Here is a 16978-nt window from a genome sequence, read left to right on the forward strand (position 1 = left end):
TCAGTCGTATCAGCAATAAGTCCTGCGAACGGTCAACCTGAATGCCGCTGCTCTCTGAGCTATTGTCATAGTATAAGTGTATAACAACACAGTCCTGGTTCTTTCTTTGTATTAAAGAGAAAGGCATGCTGACTTGGGCAGTGAGAAAGTGTGTTTGCGGGCGGTAATCAGCGTGTAATGATGCTGCATCGCAATGGCGACCTCTTTCCGATGGCGCGGACGGGCATGCATGATGCATGTCCACATGGACGACTGAACTGATGGGCCGACCGAGTCACCTGCAGTCGCAGCTTTACGTACATGCTTTCAGGAACTTGCCAAATCCGTGCGTTATTCAAACCATTTCTGTTCCGCTGATTGGACTGAACGATCCGGCGGTGCAACAGTGCCGGCGTCCTTGGTTGCTGCTGCTACTAGCAAATGTAGTATTGGCAGCAGCGCACGTGATGCTCTGTCTGCTCCATCTCCGTGGTTCTACCTAGAAATCGATGGAGGCATTTCATTTCACCTGATTCAGGGTTATTTGGCTGTAATGTAACCACTGATGGAGTCGCCCGCTCATGGTAAACCAAACCTACCCAGTTCATGGATCTAAGGCCCCGTTTAGTTCCCAAAAAATTTTGCGCAGTACCCGTCACATCAAATCTTGCGGCACATGCATGGAGTACTAAATGTAGACGAAAAAAAAACTAATTACACAGTTGGTCGAGAAATCACGAGACGAAACTTTTGAACCTAATTAGTCCATAATTAGACACTAATTACCAAATACAAACGAAATGCTACAGTGAGCCAAAATCCAAAAAATTTTGGATCTAAACGCGCCCTAACTCTGCCACCGTGTCGCCTCACATGCGTGCAATATTCTGTGGGATCTGGAAATGACGTGTACTGACAGCGAGATCAGAGATAGAAACAAAAAGGATTTAGAAACTGCCCAACCAATACATACATTTGTATCATATGTAGTAAGAATCTAAAATACACAAGCCCTTTGGACACAAAAAAAACTAGTAAGCTTGAGCTACAGACGATTACATGCGGGCACAGTGACAGCGTCAGCGTGCCGAAAGGCAATCCGCCGCCGCGGTCGGTGTGGCTGACTGGCTGTGGCCGGCGGATTATCGGCCGCCGTGCACTGCGCCGTGGGCCCGACGAGACCAACCCGCGGAGACACAATGGCCAGTGGCATCACTCCTCTTTCTCCCTCCATTTCTAAAATCTTCCATACTCTGTCATGGAGTTTGTGGCTGAGCTGCAACGGTCTGTGCCATGATGCCAGCACCTGCACACACAGGCCGCTATTTCCCTCTCCTGCCAACCTGGCAGTTGCACTGCAAGCCTCTCTTTATTTGCGGTGGCCAGCCGTGCCTGCCAATCTGCCATCCATCCTACCAGTAGCAAGATATAGAAAAATAACCATATAACATTAAATTTTCCAGTGTTTTTTATATCTTTTGGTTGGTGCATACTCGAAGCTTATCACAAGTTACATGCAAGCATGCATGACGACATGGGCGTTATTGTCCTGTGCTAGCTTATATATTTGTCTGTGGATGGAAGTGGTCTCGCTTGGAAGACCAAGTCATGGATAATCTTAAGATTGTTCCATTTGGCTAAAACGTGGACTTTATTTTTTTTTCATACAAAATCCATTAACTAAAAGTTTGCCAATTATATATGCAAACGCAGTTGCGGCCTTTTTGATAGCACGAGACAGTTTCTTATGCAGATTATCGTCAAGAGAAGAAGGTCCATGCATATTCATTGTAGCCACACGTACATATCAGAATCAGATCATCCAATAATTCCCGAATAATTGGTTATGGTCACTGAAATTGGGTTTGAGATCGAGAGAGGAGCATGACGATCGTGCTGACAGAGGCCACACACACGCCTGAAAATGATTGGAGTTTCTTGTTTGCGGATGAACGGAGGGATAGGCTTGCAAGGTAATCCAAACCTTAAAGACGTGCACGATGGAAGCACCTTTTGCTTTTGGAGTGCATTATCGATGCATCATTTTCCCACAACCAAAGTGATGGATGATGCTAATGTATATCATTAGTGTAATAAGTCTTGAATGAGAATCCACCACCAAAAAGGGAAAGGTGTTAATTAAGTGGGATCTGTGAAAACGACCTGGTGTGGGAATACAGATTGTACGTTGTCATTTTGGTGGCCCAAATATAGAAATTTTTTATACATATTTCATTACATTAATTTGATTTGTTGGACCCAGGCATGACTAGAGAGCGTGGAAAAGAAAAGGATGAGAAAGAAATTGATCACTTTTTCACTTACCCGATCATCGCTCTAGTCTACGGTCTAGGCATGTGTCGGTGGCCGTATGACTTTGTAACACGAACGAGGTGTTTGGTTTACTCACCGGTAACGTAAACGGTTTGGGAATTGAATTAAGGAGGGAGCAGCGGTGGGCATCAGTGATTACTTAATTTGTTTGGTTGGGGCACGGTAATGTTATTGAGAGCAAGTGGAGCAGATGCGCTGCACCAGCGCTGCGCTGTAATGCTTTAACGCTCGGGGAGGAGCGGAATCAAACCTGCTAGCGCCCTTTCTAATCCGGGTGCTAGCGTCCGGACGCTCCTCAGCGTTTGACCCTTCTCGTTCGCTTCCCAGTCCACCCTCCCCTAGCGTGCACCCCTTCCCTAGTTCTGCACCGCACGTTACCAGCACACCCCCGGCGATGCGCGCAAGGAGCAGACCCGCTGGCGATGGTACGAGGGCAGGGCAGCAGCATGGACCGCCGCCGCCGCCCGGAGATCGCGCGCCCGCGCGAACTGCCGCTGATGCGTCTTCGTCGAACAAAGAGCGCCACTAACACCGATGAACCCACGACCCGCGATGCCTACGAAGAGCCACGCTAGCCTGTGTGTCGCGCGAGTCTGTACGCCCCCAGATCACCCCACAGCCCGTCGCGTCGCCCCACGCACGCGACGAGCATGCTTCATGCCAAGCGCCCCCCATGGCCACAGCACCCCCGCGTCCGCCGGCCCCAGCACCTCCGCTCGCTAGACTCCGACGAACCACGCGCCCCCATCCGTCCTGGCTCGCCCCTCCCCGACCAAACAACATAGAAAGCTAGAATAAAAACACGTGCAACAACACGGAAACACCTACTGCAATATTAGGCTTAAGCAGCTGAAACACCATGAAACATATATATTGCAACAACAAGGAGTAACAGCCGCAACATTGGGATGAAGCAGTTAAAACACTATGAACATATTATTGCAACAACAAGGAACAACAGCTGAAACATTAGGCTGAAGCAGTTGAAACATCATGAACATATTATTGCAACAACATCGAACTAACTGCAGCAACAATAGGTTGAAGGAACTGAAAATTTTGGAACATATTATTGCAACACTGGTGTAAAACATATGAAACAAACGCTCGAAATAAAAACACTTGCAACAACATGGAACAACTACTGCAACATGAGATTGAAGCAACTGAAAACATACTGCAACATCTCAAGCAGTACTACTGCAACATTGCAAAAACATTTGTTACAACAACCCAAAAAAATTCCATTGCAACATTCAAAATCATCTGTTGCAACATAAAAAAAAACCATTGCAACACGGCGAGATATGACCCCGGGAGCTCGCCGGAACCCTAGCCACCGCCGCATCCCTTAGATCTAGAGGAGGAGGAGGAGGAGGTGGAAGAGGAGGGCTTAGATCCAGAGAAGGACCCACCTACCTCACCGGAAGCCGCCGCCGTCGCCCTCTTCTCCGGTGGCATGGAGGTCACGGAGGGAGGGAGGGACGGGCGGCTCGCCGGAAGCCACCGCCATCGCCCTCCTCTTCGGTGACATGGAGGTCATGGAGGGAAGGAGGAAGGGGGAGGGAGAGAGGGGCGGCTCGCCGGAAGCCGCCACCGTCGCCCCCCTCTCATGTGGGATGGGGGTCACAGCGGGAGGGAGGGGCGACGGGCAGGGGGCGCACGTCTCGGGTAGGGCGTTGCCGCGAGCGGCTCGGGAGGGAGCGGCGGTGAGCGTCTCCGTATGGAACGGGCTGAGCGACGTGGAGCAGGTGGATGGGGATAAGGCGAGGGGAGCGAGTGGAGGAGCGTGAGCCGCGTCCGGAGGTGAAGAAGCGCGTCGGACGCCAGACATATAGCATTACCGAACTTGAATAGGCTGAATCTATTAACGTGATACCTGATAACGGTCGAACGCTAACCAAATATGAGTATCGTTTTATATTCCCCTCTGCGCAATCGGATATCGATACATTTATGGGAACCAAACACCACGGAAGTCTTATGAGATGTTTGGATCCTAGACTAAAAACTAACCTATTATGTGACAATAGACTAAATATGAGCCTATTACATGCTAATAAGAGCTAATAGACTCTAACCATATATAATTAATTAATGTTTGTTTAAAGAACAAACACCCTCTAATTTACTCCACTACGGTGACGGTTTGACCTGCAAAATTTAATTCAAACAAGGGCCTATTCTTCACGGAACACTCCATAAACTTGTACAATACGCTCGTGAGACTTCGTGAATCTCGAGATCTGCCGGCTCAGTTCTTTGTAGGTGCTCATAGGGGTAGAATTTACATACGTGTGTTCATAGGGAGTGAGTATGCATGTGTGTTGTAAGAGTCTGTGTACCGTGTGATTCTAAAAAAAAAAGATAAATGTTTCATGCAATTACAAATCTGTGTCCAATCCACGTCAGCTCAGTACTAACATGCGCAGTCTGTCGGGCCCAGGGGCAACACCGTACTTTGATCACGCCGCCCCTCACCCGCTTACACGTGGGCCCCACCCGCACGTACACCGCCGGCAGGACGGCAGGGGCCGTCGCTGAGGAGGTGAGGTCACAGGGCGGTGAGCCCAGTAACCCCCGCTGGCACTGCACGCGGGTCCCACCCGCCGGGCGCGGCCAGCTTAGCAGCACGTATCCGGCGTACGCATACCGCAGCACCGCCAGCAAGGTACATATAAACCCTCCCACGACGAAAAAACCCCCCGACGAAATAAAAAGATTCTCTCTCCTTTTTTTCTCTCCATCCACCCGCTTCTCCCTCCCTTCTTGCCGGGGTTGGTTTTTGGTTCTACTTCTGGTGGCTGATCGCCGCTCGCTCGCCTGCAACCGCCGAGGGAGAGGAGGAAGAAGGATCGGACCGCCGTGACCTCTCTTCCTAATCCCAATCCTAGGTGAACTTCCGTTTCTTTTGATTGGAAAGCTTGCTTAGTTACTTTGTATTGAAACGGCCAGATTTTTTTTTAATTTCATTCTTGATGAGTCCGATTGCGTTCGAGGTTAGTGATTGTCCAGCAGCGACCCGCCGCCTGATTTGGTTCGGAGGTCCTCGGCTCCTCGCTTCGCTCTATGTTGCTGCCATTCCGATCGGATTTGGCTCTGCCGCTGGAGTCGCCGTGCAACCTCGTTGGCGTTTGGTTCTCGGCTTCTCCGATGCGTGCTTGTGCATCCGGAATCTGCTACGAGGATTGCCGTGGCTCTCCTCGTTTGCCTCGCCCTTCCATACTTGCTTCCGTTTCCTTTTCCGGTGTTTCGATCGATCTGCGACCTTCCGTCCGGCGGCAGGAAGCCAGGAACCGGTGGTTGTGTTTACTCTCGTTCCGATCGGATCGCGCTCGCTCCTCTTTGACTTCGCGGGCGCTGCAGATGCCATGTCCCCGCTCGGGGTAGGCAGGCAGTGGACGCCTAGACGATCGGGGGGAGGTTGGTGAGCTCGGGCTGTCGTCTTTGTCTCTTGGCTTTTGCTTTTTTACTTGTTTGGTTGCTATGCGTTGCTGTCGATCCTTGTGTTCGGTGCTTTCAATCTTGTGCTTCAAGGGTCAGTGAGCTCAGATCAAATAATCTAATGTTTTCTTTTAAAAAAAGATTTTATCTAGTCGTGCGAACAGAGAGTTCATCGATGTGTGGTCTTTTCGGTCTGTTCTGTGAGCTGAGCACCTTTGCACGGTTCAGATTCAATCGATTTCCGATCGAATTTCGTGTTGTTGTTGGTAAGCTTCGGCGTGAGAAGGAACCACCTAATCCTTTCCGAGTACCAGAATGTTTTTACTTTACACTGTGGACACATTGGATTCTAGCTGATACCTTTTTCTCTGTATCCTTCATCGTCCAGGCTGTAAAAGAAGCCCGTTTTTTAATGCCGTTGGACTGTAATGAGTTTGTGCCTTAGATTGTGTGCCATTATTTGTTTTATCTATGATATGGTTCGATTCAGGGATTGATGCTGGTGATTCTTGCTGCAATTTGCAGGGACGGACAGCTGAAGTAGCTGTGGAATATGGAAGTCGAACAGGCTGCCGAAGTAAGCGCTCCAGAGACGGCCGATCTTAAGGTTCCTGATAAGACGCCGGTAAGAAAATATGTCCCTGGTGACGACTGACGATGATGAGATCATGCTATCCTCCACTAATGCCCACTGAGTAACAAGAGTCTTGTTGTCGGTTTCCACTTATGATGTTTGACTGATGCCCCTTGCAGTAGCTTTGCTAATGCCCTGAGATGCACACATTTCCAATAACTGAAAACATTTAGCTTCCAATACCTGTCATACACACATTTCCCCGAGGCACCAAAAACTGCTCTAGCTGAACTCATTTCTTTCTATAAGCATTATTCAGTGTTTGTCATGCTAAGGCCCTGTTTGGATTGACTAAAATAAGTTGCTAGCTGCTAAAAAAATGCTCTAAGTACCTTGTGCTGATCTTCATCTCTCTGGTATCCTGGTTATATTTGATTCTAGTATATTGTATATATACATAATATGAAAGTCTTACTGCGCTGCACCGTGAATACTGCAATGCAGTTTTCGGGATTGGTTTGCTGCGGTTATATTAGAAAGCCAAATGCAGTTTTCAGTTTCAGGTCATAAATATTTGCATCCGCTGCATTAATAAGGTTATAGAAAATGGTAGAAATTACAAAACTACCAGCAATGCTTAATATTCCCACACTGTTATTCATCCTTCAGCTCTTCAAGTTCACAAAACCTTTATTTCTTTTGAAAACTGAAGTTCCAAACAGACCATTGAATGTTAACAATGCCATTTTCGCAGGCACACGATGATGAAAAAGAAAATATACCGAATGGTAATACAAATTTGCAAGTGAAGGAAGCACACAATGATGAAGACGATGGAACAGGATCTGATGGGTTTGAGCTTATAGATGTGAAGGAAAACTTCGATTCAGCAAAAGTGGAGGAAGAAATGGCCGCTCCAAGTACTACGGTTGATACATCTCCTGTTACAGAAGAAAGTGAAACACAAGAAGAAAAAACAACAGCACCTGAAGAACAATCAGTTGCAGGAAACACAAGACATCTAGAGTCCTCAATGTTGAACCAACAAACAGAACAATTGGAAAAGCTGACAAGTCGTATTGAGGAGCTTGAATCTGAAAAAGACAAACTGGTAAAGGACTTGACAGAAGCAGAAAATAAGCAGAGCCTGCACTACAGTTCTCTACAAGAAGCTCAAAGCTCTCTTGCTATGAAAGATAAGGAGCTGGCTGAAGCAATGGAGTCGCTGAAGGAGCTGGGTTCTGAGCTTGAAACCTCAAAAAAGAGGATTCAAGAAATTGAAGTTGAATTGGATTCATCAGCAGATAAGCTTCATAAACTTGAAGAGCTGAAGGATGAAAGAAGCTTGCATGCTGCACAGGAGGCAAAGAGGGCCTCAGAACTTGATAGGATGCTGGAACTGGCACAGTCAAACATGAAAGAAATGGAAAAACATATTAGCAGTCTTCAAGAGGAGGTAAAGGGTCATCAAGATAAGGCCACTGACCATCAGCAAATAGAAGAATCGCTGAGAAACACAATCTCAGAACTCAAGGTGGTACAAGAGGCACTGGAGCTGTCAAAGTCACAAGTGGCAGATTTGGAACAGAAGCTTGCCTCCCAGGATGCTGATATCAGTAAACTAACTGAAGAGTTGAATCTCCATTGTTCGTCTGAAGAATCTCTTAAAGAGAAGACTCTTAAACTAGAGACTGAACTTACTACTGCACTTGAGGAACTACAAGCAAAGCTTCTGAGTTTGCAGGAAATGGAGACAAAACTTGATGAGCAGTCAAAAGACAGACAAACAAGTGAGGCTGCACTAGAGAAGCAAAATGAACAGCTACTCATCTTACAGGCTGAGCTTGACAACTTGAAGGATGAAAATGAAACTCTCGAAGGGTCGCTTGCTGATCTTAACTCAAAACTTTCTGAGAAAGATTCCATGCTGCATCAGGCCGAAGATGAGCTTGCTAAAGCACAATTGGTCCTCTCAGAAGCACTGTCACGAAAAGAAGAGTTGGAGCTGAATCTGAACTCTCTCAGTGAGCAGCATGGTGAATCCAAAGCTTTTGGAGAAAATGCAAGTCAGAAGATTCTCGAGCTTGAAGCACAAATACAGGCAATGCGTGCAGCTGAAGAGGCACTCAACTTAGAGCTAAAAGAAGCTGAGGCAAGTGTCAAAGCTGCTGAGAAGAAAGGCTCAGACCTTGAGAAACAACTCAGTGAGATTGAGAATAAATTAGTTGCAGCAAGTGAAGAAATAGAGTTGCTGAAAGAGCGTATTCAACAAGAAGCTGCTGTATCAGCAGAAAGAGGAATGCAGCTTGAAGAAACAATGACCAGTGTAGAGGGATACAAAGAAAAAATTACCGAGCTACAATCCTCCCTAGATTCATCGGCGTCTAAAAATCAGCTACTTGAACAAGAAGTCAAGGAGCTGACTGATAAATGTTCAGAGCATCAAGAACAAGCGCATTCAGTTCGGCAAAGAAGTCTGGAGCTGGAAGATTTGCTTCACACATCAAAGATTCATGCTGAAGGTGCACACTCACGGACACAGGAGCTGGAGCAGGAGCTGAACAACACATATGAAAAGCTCAAGGGGGTTGAAGAAGAACTTGAGCAGTATAGAAGCAAGGCTTCACAGCTCTCTGATGATCTAGAAGCTTATCAGACAAAAGCAGCTAGTCTTGAAGCTGTGGTGGAAGCAGCAAGCGAGAAAGAGAAGGAGCTTATGGAGTCATTGAGCCAAATAACTGAAGAAAAAAAGAAAATTGAAGAACTAACTGCAGAATACGAAGCTAAACTTGAAGAGAGCTTGAAGGAAAAGCAATCTCTTGAAGAGAGTTTGCAGAGCCAAGAATCAAAGGTGCTGGATCTGCAACAAGAGCTGGTGAAATTAACAGAAGAAAACGAACACCATCAAAACAACATTGCTGATCTGAACCTGCAGCTCTCCACTAATAATGACATGTACAGTCAACTGGAGTCCCAGCTAAAGGATATCGATGATGATCATAGCAAAACAAAATCACTTCTCTCTGTAACACAATCACACAAAGAAGAACTTGAGCTAAATCTGAGATCCCTTAATGATCTGCACACTGCATCCAAAACAGCTGCTGAGTCCTCAATGCAGAAGATTTCAGAGCTTGAAACTCAGTATCAGGAATTAACTGCTTCAGAACAGAGTCTGAAGCTGCAGCTCAGTGAGTTGGAGTCTAAATTAACATCTGCTGAGAAAACGAGCATAGATCTTGAGCAAGAGCTTAAAGCTGCTACAGCAGAGTGTAGTAGTTGTCATATGAAGATTGATGAACTTTGTGGGGAGCTTGAAGCATACAAGGATAAATCAGCTAATCTCGAGACTTCATTAGCAGAAGCAAAGCAATTGGAGGCTGAGTTGTCAGAAAAGTTGGCTCAAGTTAATGAAGAAAAGGATAAGTTTGAAGAACTGTCAAAGAAAACAACCATAAAGCATTTGGAAGCAGAGAAGCAGGTCCAAACTTTGCAGGATGAATTGGAATCTGTCCGTGGCAAAATGGAAGAGGTGGAAAATGAATTGCAGTCTCTGGGTATTAGAGAAAGCTCAGTGCTTGATAAGCTTAAATCTGCAGAAGAGCAGTTGGAGCACAAAGGCAGAGCGCTGGAACATGCCACTTCCAAGAAACTAGACTTGGAAGCTCTGTATAAGTCTTTACTTGAAGATACAGAAACGAAGCTTCAACAGTCCGCAGACAGCTTGACGCAGAAGGAGACAGAGTGCCACCAACTGTCTGAAAAGCTGAAGTTGGCCGAGGAAGAAGCAGCATCTTATCAATCGAGAGCAACTGCAGCAACAGAAGAGGTGGAGGCCATCAAAGTGGAGCTCGAAGCCTTTGAGTCAGAGATTTCTACTCATGAGGCCACCATTGAAGAACTCAAGATCAAGGTCTCTGATTCTGAGTCAAAGGCAGAGCAGGCATTGGCTGAGCTTGCAATGCTGAGTGGAACAAATGAGACCCTGAAAGAGGAACTTGGTGCTAAGCTGGCAATGCTTCATGAAGTTCAGGAACAGCTTAATTCTACTCATGCGGAGAAGGAAGAAGTTGCTGCGAAGCTAGCTGAGCATGAAAGGACAGTAGAACATTTGACGGAGGTGCATAGTAGAGGTATAGAACTCCAATCTGCAGCTGAATCAAGGAATGCAGAAATTGAAGCTCAGTTGCGGGAAGCACTTGCGGCAGTAGGACAGAAAGAGGCTGAGTTGAGAAACTTGAATGAAAAGCTGGTTGCACTTGAGTCCGAGATTGAAAGTTTGACGCATGTAAATGAAGCCTTGAAACAGGAAATCAATGCTAAGCTGGTAATGGTTGATGAGCTGCAGGAGAAGTATAGTTCTATAAATTCTGAGAAAGAAGAACTTGCAGAGAAGCTGTCTATTCATGAGAGAAAGTTAGAAGATTTGACAGAAGAACACTCAAGAGGTTTGGAGCTCCGATCTGTAGCTGAATCTAGGAATGAACAAATTGAGAGTCAACTGCGTGAAGTTCTTGAAAAGGTAGCACAAAAAGAAGCTGAAGTTACAGAATTGACAGAGAAGCTGGCTTTGCTCGAAGCTGAGAATGAAAAGTTGACTGGTGTGAACGAGGCATTAAAACAGGAAGTGGATGCTAAGCTGGCCATGTTTGATGATCTACAGGAACGGTTTAGCTCTACTCATGCTGAGAAGGAAGAAGCTTCAGAGAAGCTAGCTGTTCATGAGAGGGCAATCTCACACCTGACAGAGGTACACACAAGAACCTTGGAGCTCCATTCTGTAGCTGAATCAAAAAATGAAGAAATTGAAGCTAAGCTCCATGAGGCTGTTGAGACAATAGCACAGAAAGAAGGTGAAGTTAAAGAATTGTGTAAGAAGCTGGATGCCCTTGAAATTGAGTTGGGATATTATGAGGAGCAGGCAACTGAAGCTGCTGCTGCTGAAGAGAATCATAAGGTTAAATTTGATGAAGCTTCACAGAAGATAAAGATCTTGGAGGAACAACTTGCAGAGACACATAGCAAGTTGGAGCATTTCCTTACAGAGAAGGAAAGCTTGGCTCAAGCAAATAGTAGTTTGAATGAGGAGTTGGAAGTACATCAGAACAAGTTGAACGATTTACAACTTGCACTTGCTGCTGCAGTAGCAGAAAAGGAGGAGGCATCTGAAGAGATTCATTCGCTGCGTAAAACGCTCGATGGAATGATCGAGCGCAAAGCAGAATTAGAAATACAGGTAGTGACATGCTTGTCAAAATTTCCGCTTAATTGTAGCTTCAATATATGTTCTCGTATACATAGCAGTAGAAAGAAAAGGTTTTTTTTTTTTGTTTAACTAAGTAGAACAATTTTCAGGTATCTTCTACTATACAAGAGCACGAAGAACTGAAGAGCAAGTACCAAAATACAATGGAAGAGAAGCAGATGTTGAGTGATAAATATGAAACCACAAAGAAAGAGCTCGAGGATGCAATAGCCAAGTTGGAGGAGGAAATTAAGGTAGACAAGTCAGAAAAAGAGTCTCACATCTCAAAACTTGAGCGACAGATTACATTTTCCGAGATAAAGTACATGGAGGAGGTATGTGTCCCCTGTTCATCTCTCTCCAAACTATTTGGGATTTGACCTGAGAATGATATCTCATCTGTATAACATATGTACTAATTTCAGATAAAGACCATGCAAGTGGAGACAACTGAAAAGAATGAAGCACTAACAGCCAAGATGCAGGAACACGCAGGCCTACAGCATGACAAAGATGAGTTAGAACAACAGTTGCTGGAAATTAGGAAGGAACTGGATGGTGCCTACCATACCATAGCAAATCAGGTAAACTGGTGTCATTAAATATATTTGTCGATATTGTATTGCTCTATTTTCAAGCCTTATTGCTAAACAAATAAGGGATTGTCAAATATAGCTTCCTTCTTTTTTTAGATTATGGACAAATATAACCTCCTATTGTTTGGAGATGAAACTTATGTGTCCTGGTTTTCCTTCTATATCTAATAACTGATAACTTATGTGTCTTTATTTTCCTTCTGTATTGCCTCGTTCTCAATAGTCTTGACATTGTCTGACTCTGGAACCAAGGCAATTAAATCATTCTGACATTTCTCTCTTCAAAATTAGTTGGAGCCAGTTTTGACATGATTTTTTTTTCCAGGAAGAACAAGCTTCTGTGAGAGAGATAAAGTGGGACGCTTTTAGGAAGTATTCAGAGGATCGTCTGGAAGCTGAGCAGCAGCGTGCTGAGGAGCTGGAACTACAAGTAGCAGCTCTTAAACAACAGCTCCAAGAAGCTGAGATCCATTACAAGCAAAAGGTGGCTTTTCTTTGAGTTTTTCATTTTGGGCTATGTCTTAATTCACCTGTTTCTTGTTGGACCTAACATAGGTTGTGGTTCCTATAGGTTTTTGTGGCAACTAGATGACATACTAAAAGCTATGTTTTACTTGGATACTTCAGTATTTCTGGTACCAGTGGAATTTTTTAAAGTGGTTGTTTTTTTTCTTTTGACAGGAAGAACAAGTTTCTCTAAGGGAGGTTCAATGGGAAGCGGATCAAAATCATTCACTGGATGAGCTGGAAGCTCAGCGCCAGTATGCCACGGACTTGGAGAAACAAATTGAAGATCTTACACAGAAGTTACAATCAGCTGCTGCACACTACAAGCAGAAGGTAAATATTATCCATGCAGCAATATTTAATAGTGAAAAAAAACAGCATCGTATAAATGGTCAGCAAATAATAAAATAACATAGTGGAGTTTTGCAATTTTGCAGTTGCCATACTTTTAGGTTGTTGTTAATACAGGACGTCCCTGTGTCATTGGAATTTACCAAATGATTAAATTGGATGATGCATTTGCTAGTTTGCAACTGTTTTTCTCTTGCGTTGAATTTTTCTGTGTTTTCCAGGTCACAGAAGAGAGGGATAAACTTGCTGAGGTCACGACAGAGTTCAACAAGTTGACACAAAAAGTAAGCAAGAGTGTTGAATTGGAGAAGAAGGTGCAGGACCTTGAGCAGAAGCTGCAGCTAGCTTATTCCAAGTCTGAGGAACAGGCAAGCAGAGCACTTGGCTATGGAATCTCTTTGGTTACACTTGGTCCGTTGTTAACAGTAAACAATTGCATGATCTCCTTGCAGGTAATGGATGCTGTGGAGTCGAGATCCCGTGAATTCAGCCTGGATTCATCAACAAGTTCAGTCAAACAGCAAGACAGAACTCAGGCTGCTGACAAGGCCACGCCGAGCCCAACCCTGCAAGAAGTACAAGAACCTTCTGGCATCATGGCTTTCAAGTTCATTCTGGGAGTTGCCCTGCTGTCCATACTCATCGGCGTGTTTCTTGGAAAGCGATACTAGTGCTCAGTTTGTGGAAGTCTCTTGATGCCCATCAGCTCATGGAAAATCCCACTGTTAATATGGCTCTCAGCAAAACTCGGTTATTAATTTGTAGCTGAAAGGGCTTAGCCAGCAGAAGTTTGAAAGGATTGGTGGCCTTGGTGGTAATGGTTCGACGACTTTATGGGAGAAGTCGGAGATCTTGGAAGCCTTTTTATTCTCCTGTTGTTGAGTTTTGTCTTAATTTTCATTTTTTTGGGGTAAGGGGGGCAAGGAATTTCATTTTTGTTCATTCCTACCCTTTGCATGCAAAAGGCCAACTGCATGCAACTGGTTTTGCCGACAGCAAGTTTCCGTGTGCATTTCTTCTCTGTAAAGATCAGAAGTCCAGGGACGCAAAACATGAAGTCTTTGCTACTATATGTCTATATGCTCGTACGGAGAGTGTAAGTTTTGTTACCATGTACAAATTCAACACATGCAGTGCTTTTTGATGTACAGCTGAATTGCTGGAACGAGAGATGCTACTTACATCAGATCAGAAGGTTCCTTGCACACTAGTTGGATTCAGATTCTCTAATTTTGCAGCAAGTATTTGTTGTTTCTTCTGCAAACTGCAATGCCATATTCTGCAGATGAAACATCCGTGAAACCAAAGGAGAGTACAAATTCTTGGTCGCTTCGTTATAACGTCCATCTAAGAAATGCCAAGAAAAGAATAGTACTTTCAATCATACAAACTTCTTCCACAATAGCATTTGGATTCAAAAAAAAAAATCTACTATGCACATCGAAAACAGGGTCTAACTGATTTCTCCCAAATTGGTGCTGTGCACAGTGCACTGCTGCGAGCGATGCGACAATAATCTAGAGTAAAATATATAAAATGCGACAACTAAAAGAAACCCTGGGCCTACCTCTTTCTCCTCCTTTGCCATTTTCCGTCGCCCGCTCTGGGCCGGCCCAAGCATCCACGCCCAGTTCGCGGAGCCCAACTGTCAAGGCCGCCCTCAGAGGCCCAGACACGGACGCGCACTTGTGAAATTCTGGAGATCCTAAAAAAAGTGAAATTCTGGTAAGCAAGCAATGTCACCATCTTCCCTCAAAACAAAAGAAATTTCACCACTTATATTTTACCTATATAATCCATATGATTAAAAATAATAGTCTTGTTTTCGAGAAATCAAACAGTATTGATTAAATTTATAGAAAATATTATTAGAACTTGTATCTTTAAATATATTTACTAAAAAATATATCTTTGATTAGTATTAATCTAATGATATTTGTTACGTATAATAAATATTAGTATTTTGTAAATATTTATTAAATTGATGATTATTTGAGTCCTTAAAAAGGCGAGATTTCTATTTTTTTGTTAGGGAGAGTATGACTTGAAAAAATAAATTCTATCGTATTTTCTTTAAGAGTACTATATTCATTGGAACAATGTGGTCCTAAACTGTTTGCGGATTATGCCCGTTCGGCTGCTCAGTTCTCAGCTCGTTTCAGCTTGTTTTAGCTTATTCTCTCTCATAAAATACTATTGAATCATCCAAAATCATCCAAAATCTAATCAGCTGAATGGGCCTAATTGAATCATCCTTGCTTAGAGCATCTCCAATAGTTCTAAAAAATAATTGGTAAATCAACGAGTTTTTCGAGTCACTACGAAAAGTAGGAAGTATATTTGTTGTCTTTGTCTAACCATTTTCAATGTATAGCTTCTAAAAGCTAGAAGATAATTTTGTATTAGAAATTCTAAACTATTTCTAAACCACTCTGGTCACTTTTACACATTCCTTGTTCTTTTTTTTAACGAACCGACCAGTGCCAAATTCTATTAATAAAGAAGAGGTATGTTCCGTATTTTTTCTGTGTTCTTCCCTATGTCCTAGCTTAAGATTTATCGATTGGATACTCTTGATTGGTCGATTGGATACACGTGCGTATCTTTTAGTGCGATTGAATCAATTTTTCTAAGTGCATAAAGATCAGAAGTTGAGATAATGAGTTATCGAATATAGGTTTTTTTTAATCTTACAAAAAATAAAATTGAAAATAGGTTTAGGAAACTCTTGTAGATGTGCCCTACCAGATTACTAGTATATGAGAGCTGCTAAGCAAGGATGGATCTCTATCCACGTGGTGACACTGACACGCACTTGCATTTCATGTCTGATGAAAAGCTTGGTTGGTTAATTACACGACAGGTTCTTCGTACAGTACTAATTAGCGGCCCGGTAATAAAGTCCATCATTAGCTTTGTTCCTCTGTCAGCATGCATGCAGGTACGGTGATTAAGCCCTTGTTTAGTTTCCACCCAAAAACTTTACACCCTATCACATCAAATGTTAGGACGCATGTATGGAATATTAAATATAGACTAAAAATAATTAATTACACAGATTACGACTAATTTGCGAGACGAATCTTTTAAGCTTAATTAGTTTATGATTTGATAATAAAGTGCTACCGTAACACATGTGCTAATGTCAGGTTAATTAGATTTACTGACGAATTTTGTAATTTATTTTTTATTAGTATCCGAACACCCCATGCGATACCCCCACATGACACCCAAAGTAACACCTAATTTACACCCAGAGACTAAACAGGGCCTAATCCACGCTGTGGATTTTGTAGCATGGTTTTGCTGTCTCGTCCGAGCGATGGTCTTTTGAATTGCTTGCTAAGGCTGCAGCCGCTGGGAACTGGGATCGGTCATCATCGTCATCCTGACCACTTTTGCACGATTATATTGCACCGATGAAATGAATGAGAAAGGACACGGATATAAAGGCATGAGCAATGTTGAGCGGGTTATTGGTACGAGATCTTCTCCCACAGTTCTGAATTATAAAACGTTTTGATATTACATTCTGGATTTTTTACTATATATAATATAATATATCTAGTTACAATATATATCTAAATACATAGAAAAGTTGTGTATTCAATAAAGTCAAAACGTCTTATAATTTAAACAGAGAAAGTACATAAGTGGATAGTTATTGTTGTATTTTCATAATACTAAGCGATGTAGTGGTCTATAAGTGTGTTCCACGCTGAAATAAAAGAACAACATATCGACCATCCCTCCTGAGGAGTCTCGATCCCTTTCTCACTCGACCTTTCCACTTTCACGTGCCACTCGCACCCGCACGCCCATGGCGTCGAATCCGATAGCTAGACTAGCGCAACTCCTAGTCCTTGCTCCTCCTGAATCCAACGCAGCACACCGGTGTGACACACCTCAAGATCCTCACCTCTTCAAAGATCAAGGGTTGTCACCTCT

The 16978-nt window shown here is 43.7% G+C and overlaps 1 protein-coding gene across 1 annotated transcript; it reads left to right on the top strand.

The window, feature by feature from the left end:
* Positions 1–5021: 5021 nt before the first annotated feature.
* LOC136491428 (COP1-interactive protein 1-like) lies at positions 5022–14240 on the top strand. The gene is made up of 9 exons (XM_066487712.1): positions 5022–5207; positions 6283–6382; positions 7086–11567; positions 11687–11911; positions 12002–12160; positions 12498–12656; positions 12854–13012; positions 13252–13398; positions 13483–14240. Exons 2-9 carry the CDS (start codon positions 6311–6313, stop codon positions 13699–13701), a joined length of 5622 nt encoding a protein of 1873 aa, XP_066343809.1. The 5' UTR covers positions 5022–5207; positions 6283–6310; the 3' UTR covers positions 13702–14240.
* The last annotated feature ends 2738 nt before the right edge of the window (positions 14241–16978 follow it).

Source organism: Miscanthus floridulus, chromosome 11 (assembly GCF_019320115.1).
Source record: "Miscanthus floridulus cultivar M001 chromosome 11, ASM1932011v1, whole genome shotgun sequence".
Lineage (NCBI taxonomy): Eukaryota > Viridiplantae > Streptophyta > Magnoliopsida > Poales > Poaceae > Miscanthus > Miscanthus floridulus.

Excerpts from the sequence above, each read along its gene's own strand:
- LOC136491428 (XM_066487712.1), top strand. The coding sequence starts at position 6,311 with ATGGAAGTCGAACAGGCTGCCGAAGTAAGCGCTCCAGAGACGGCCGAT. Across the intron at positions 11,912-12,001 it reads AGATAAAGTACATGGAGGAG|ATAAAGACCATGCAAGTGGA; the intron begins GTATGTGTCCCC and ends TACTAATTTCAG. Across the intron at positions 13,013-13,251 it reads CTGCACACTACAAGCAGAAG|GTCACAGAAGAGAGGGATAA; the intron begins GTAAATATTATC and ends TGTGTTTTCCAG.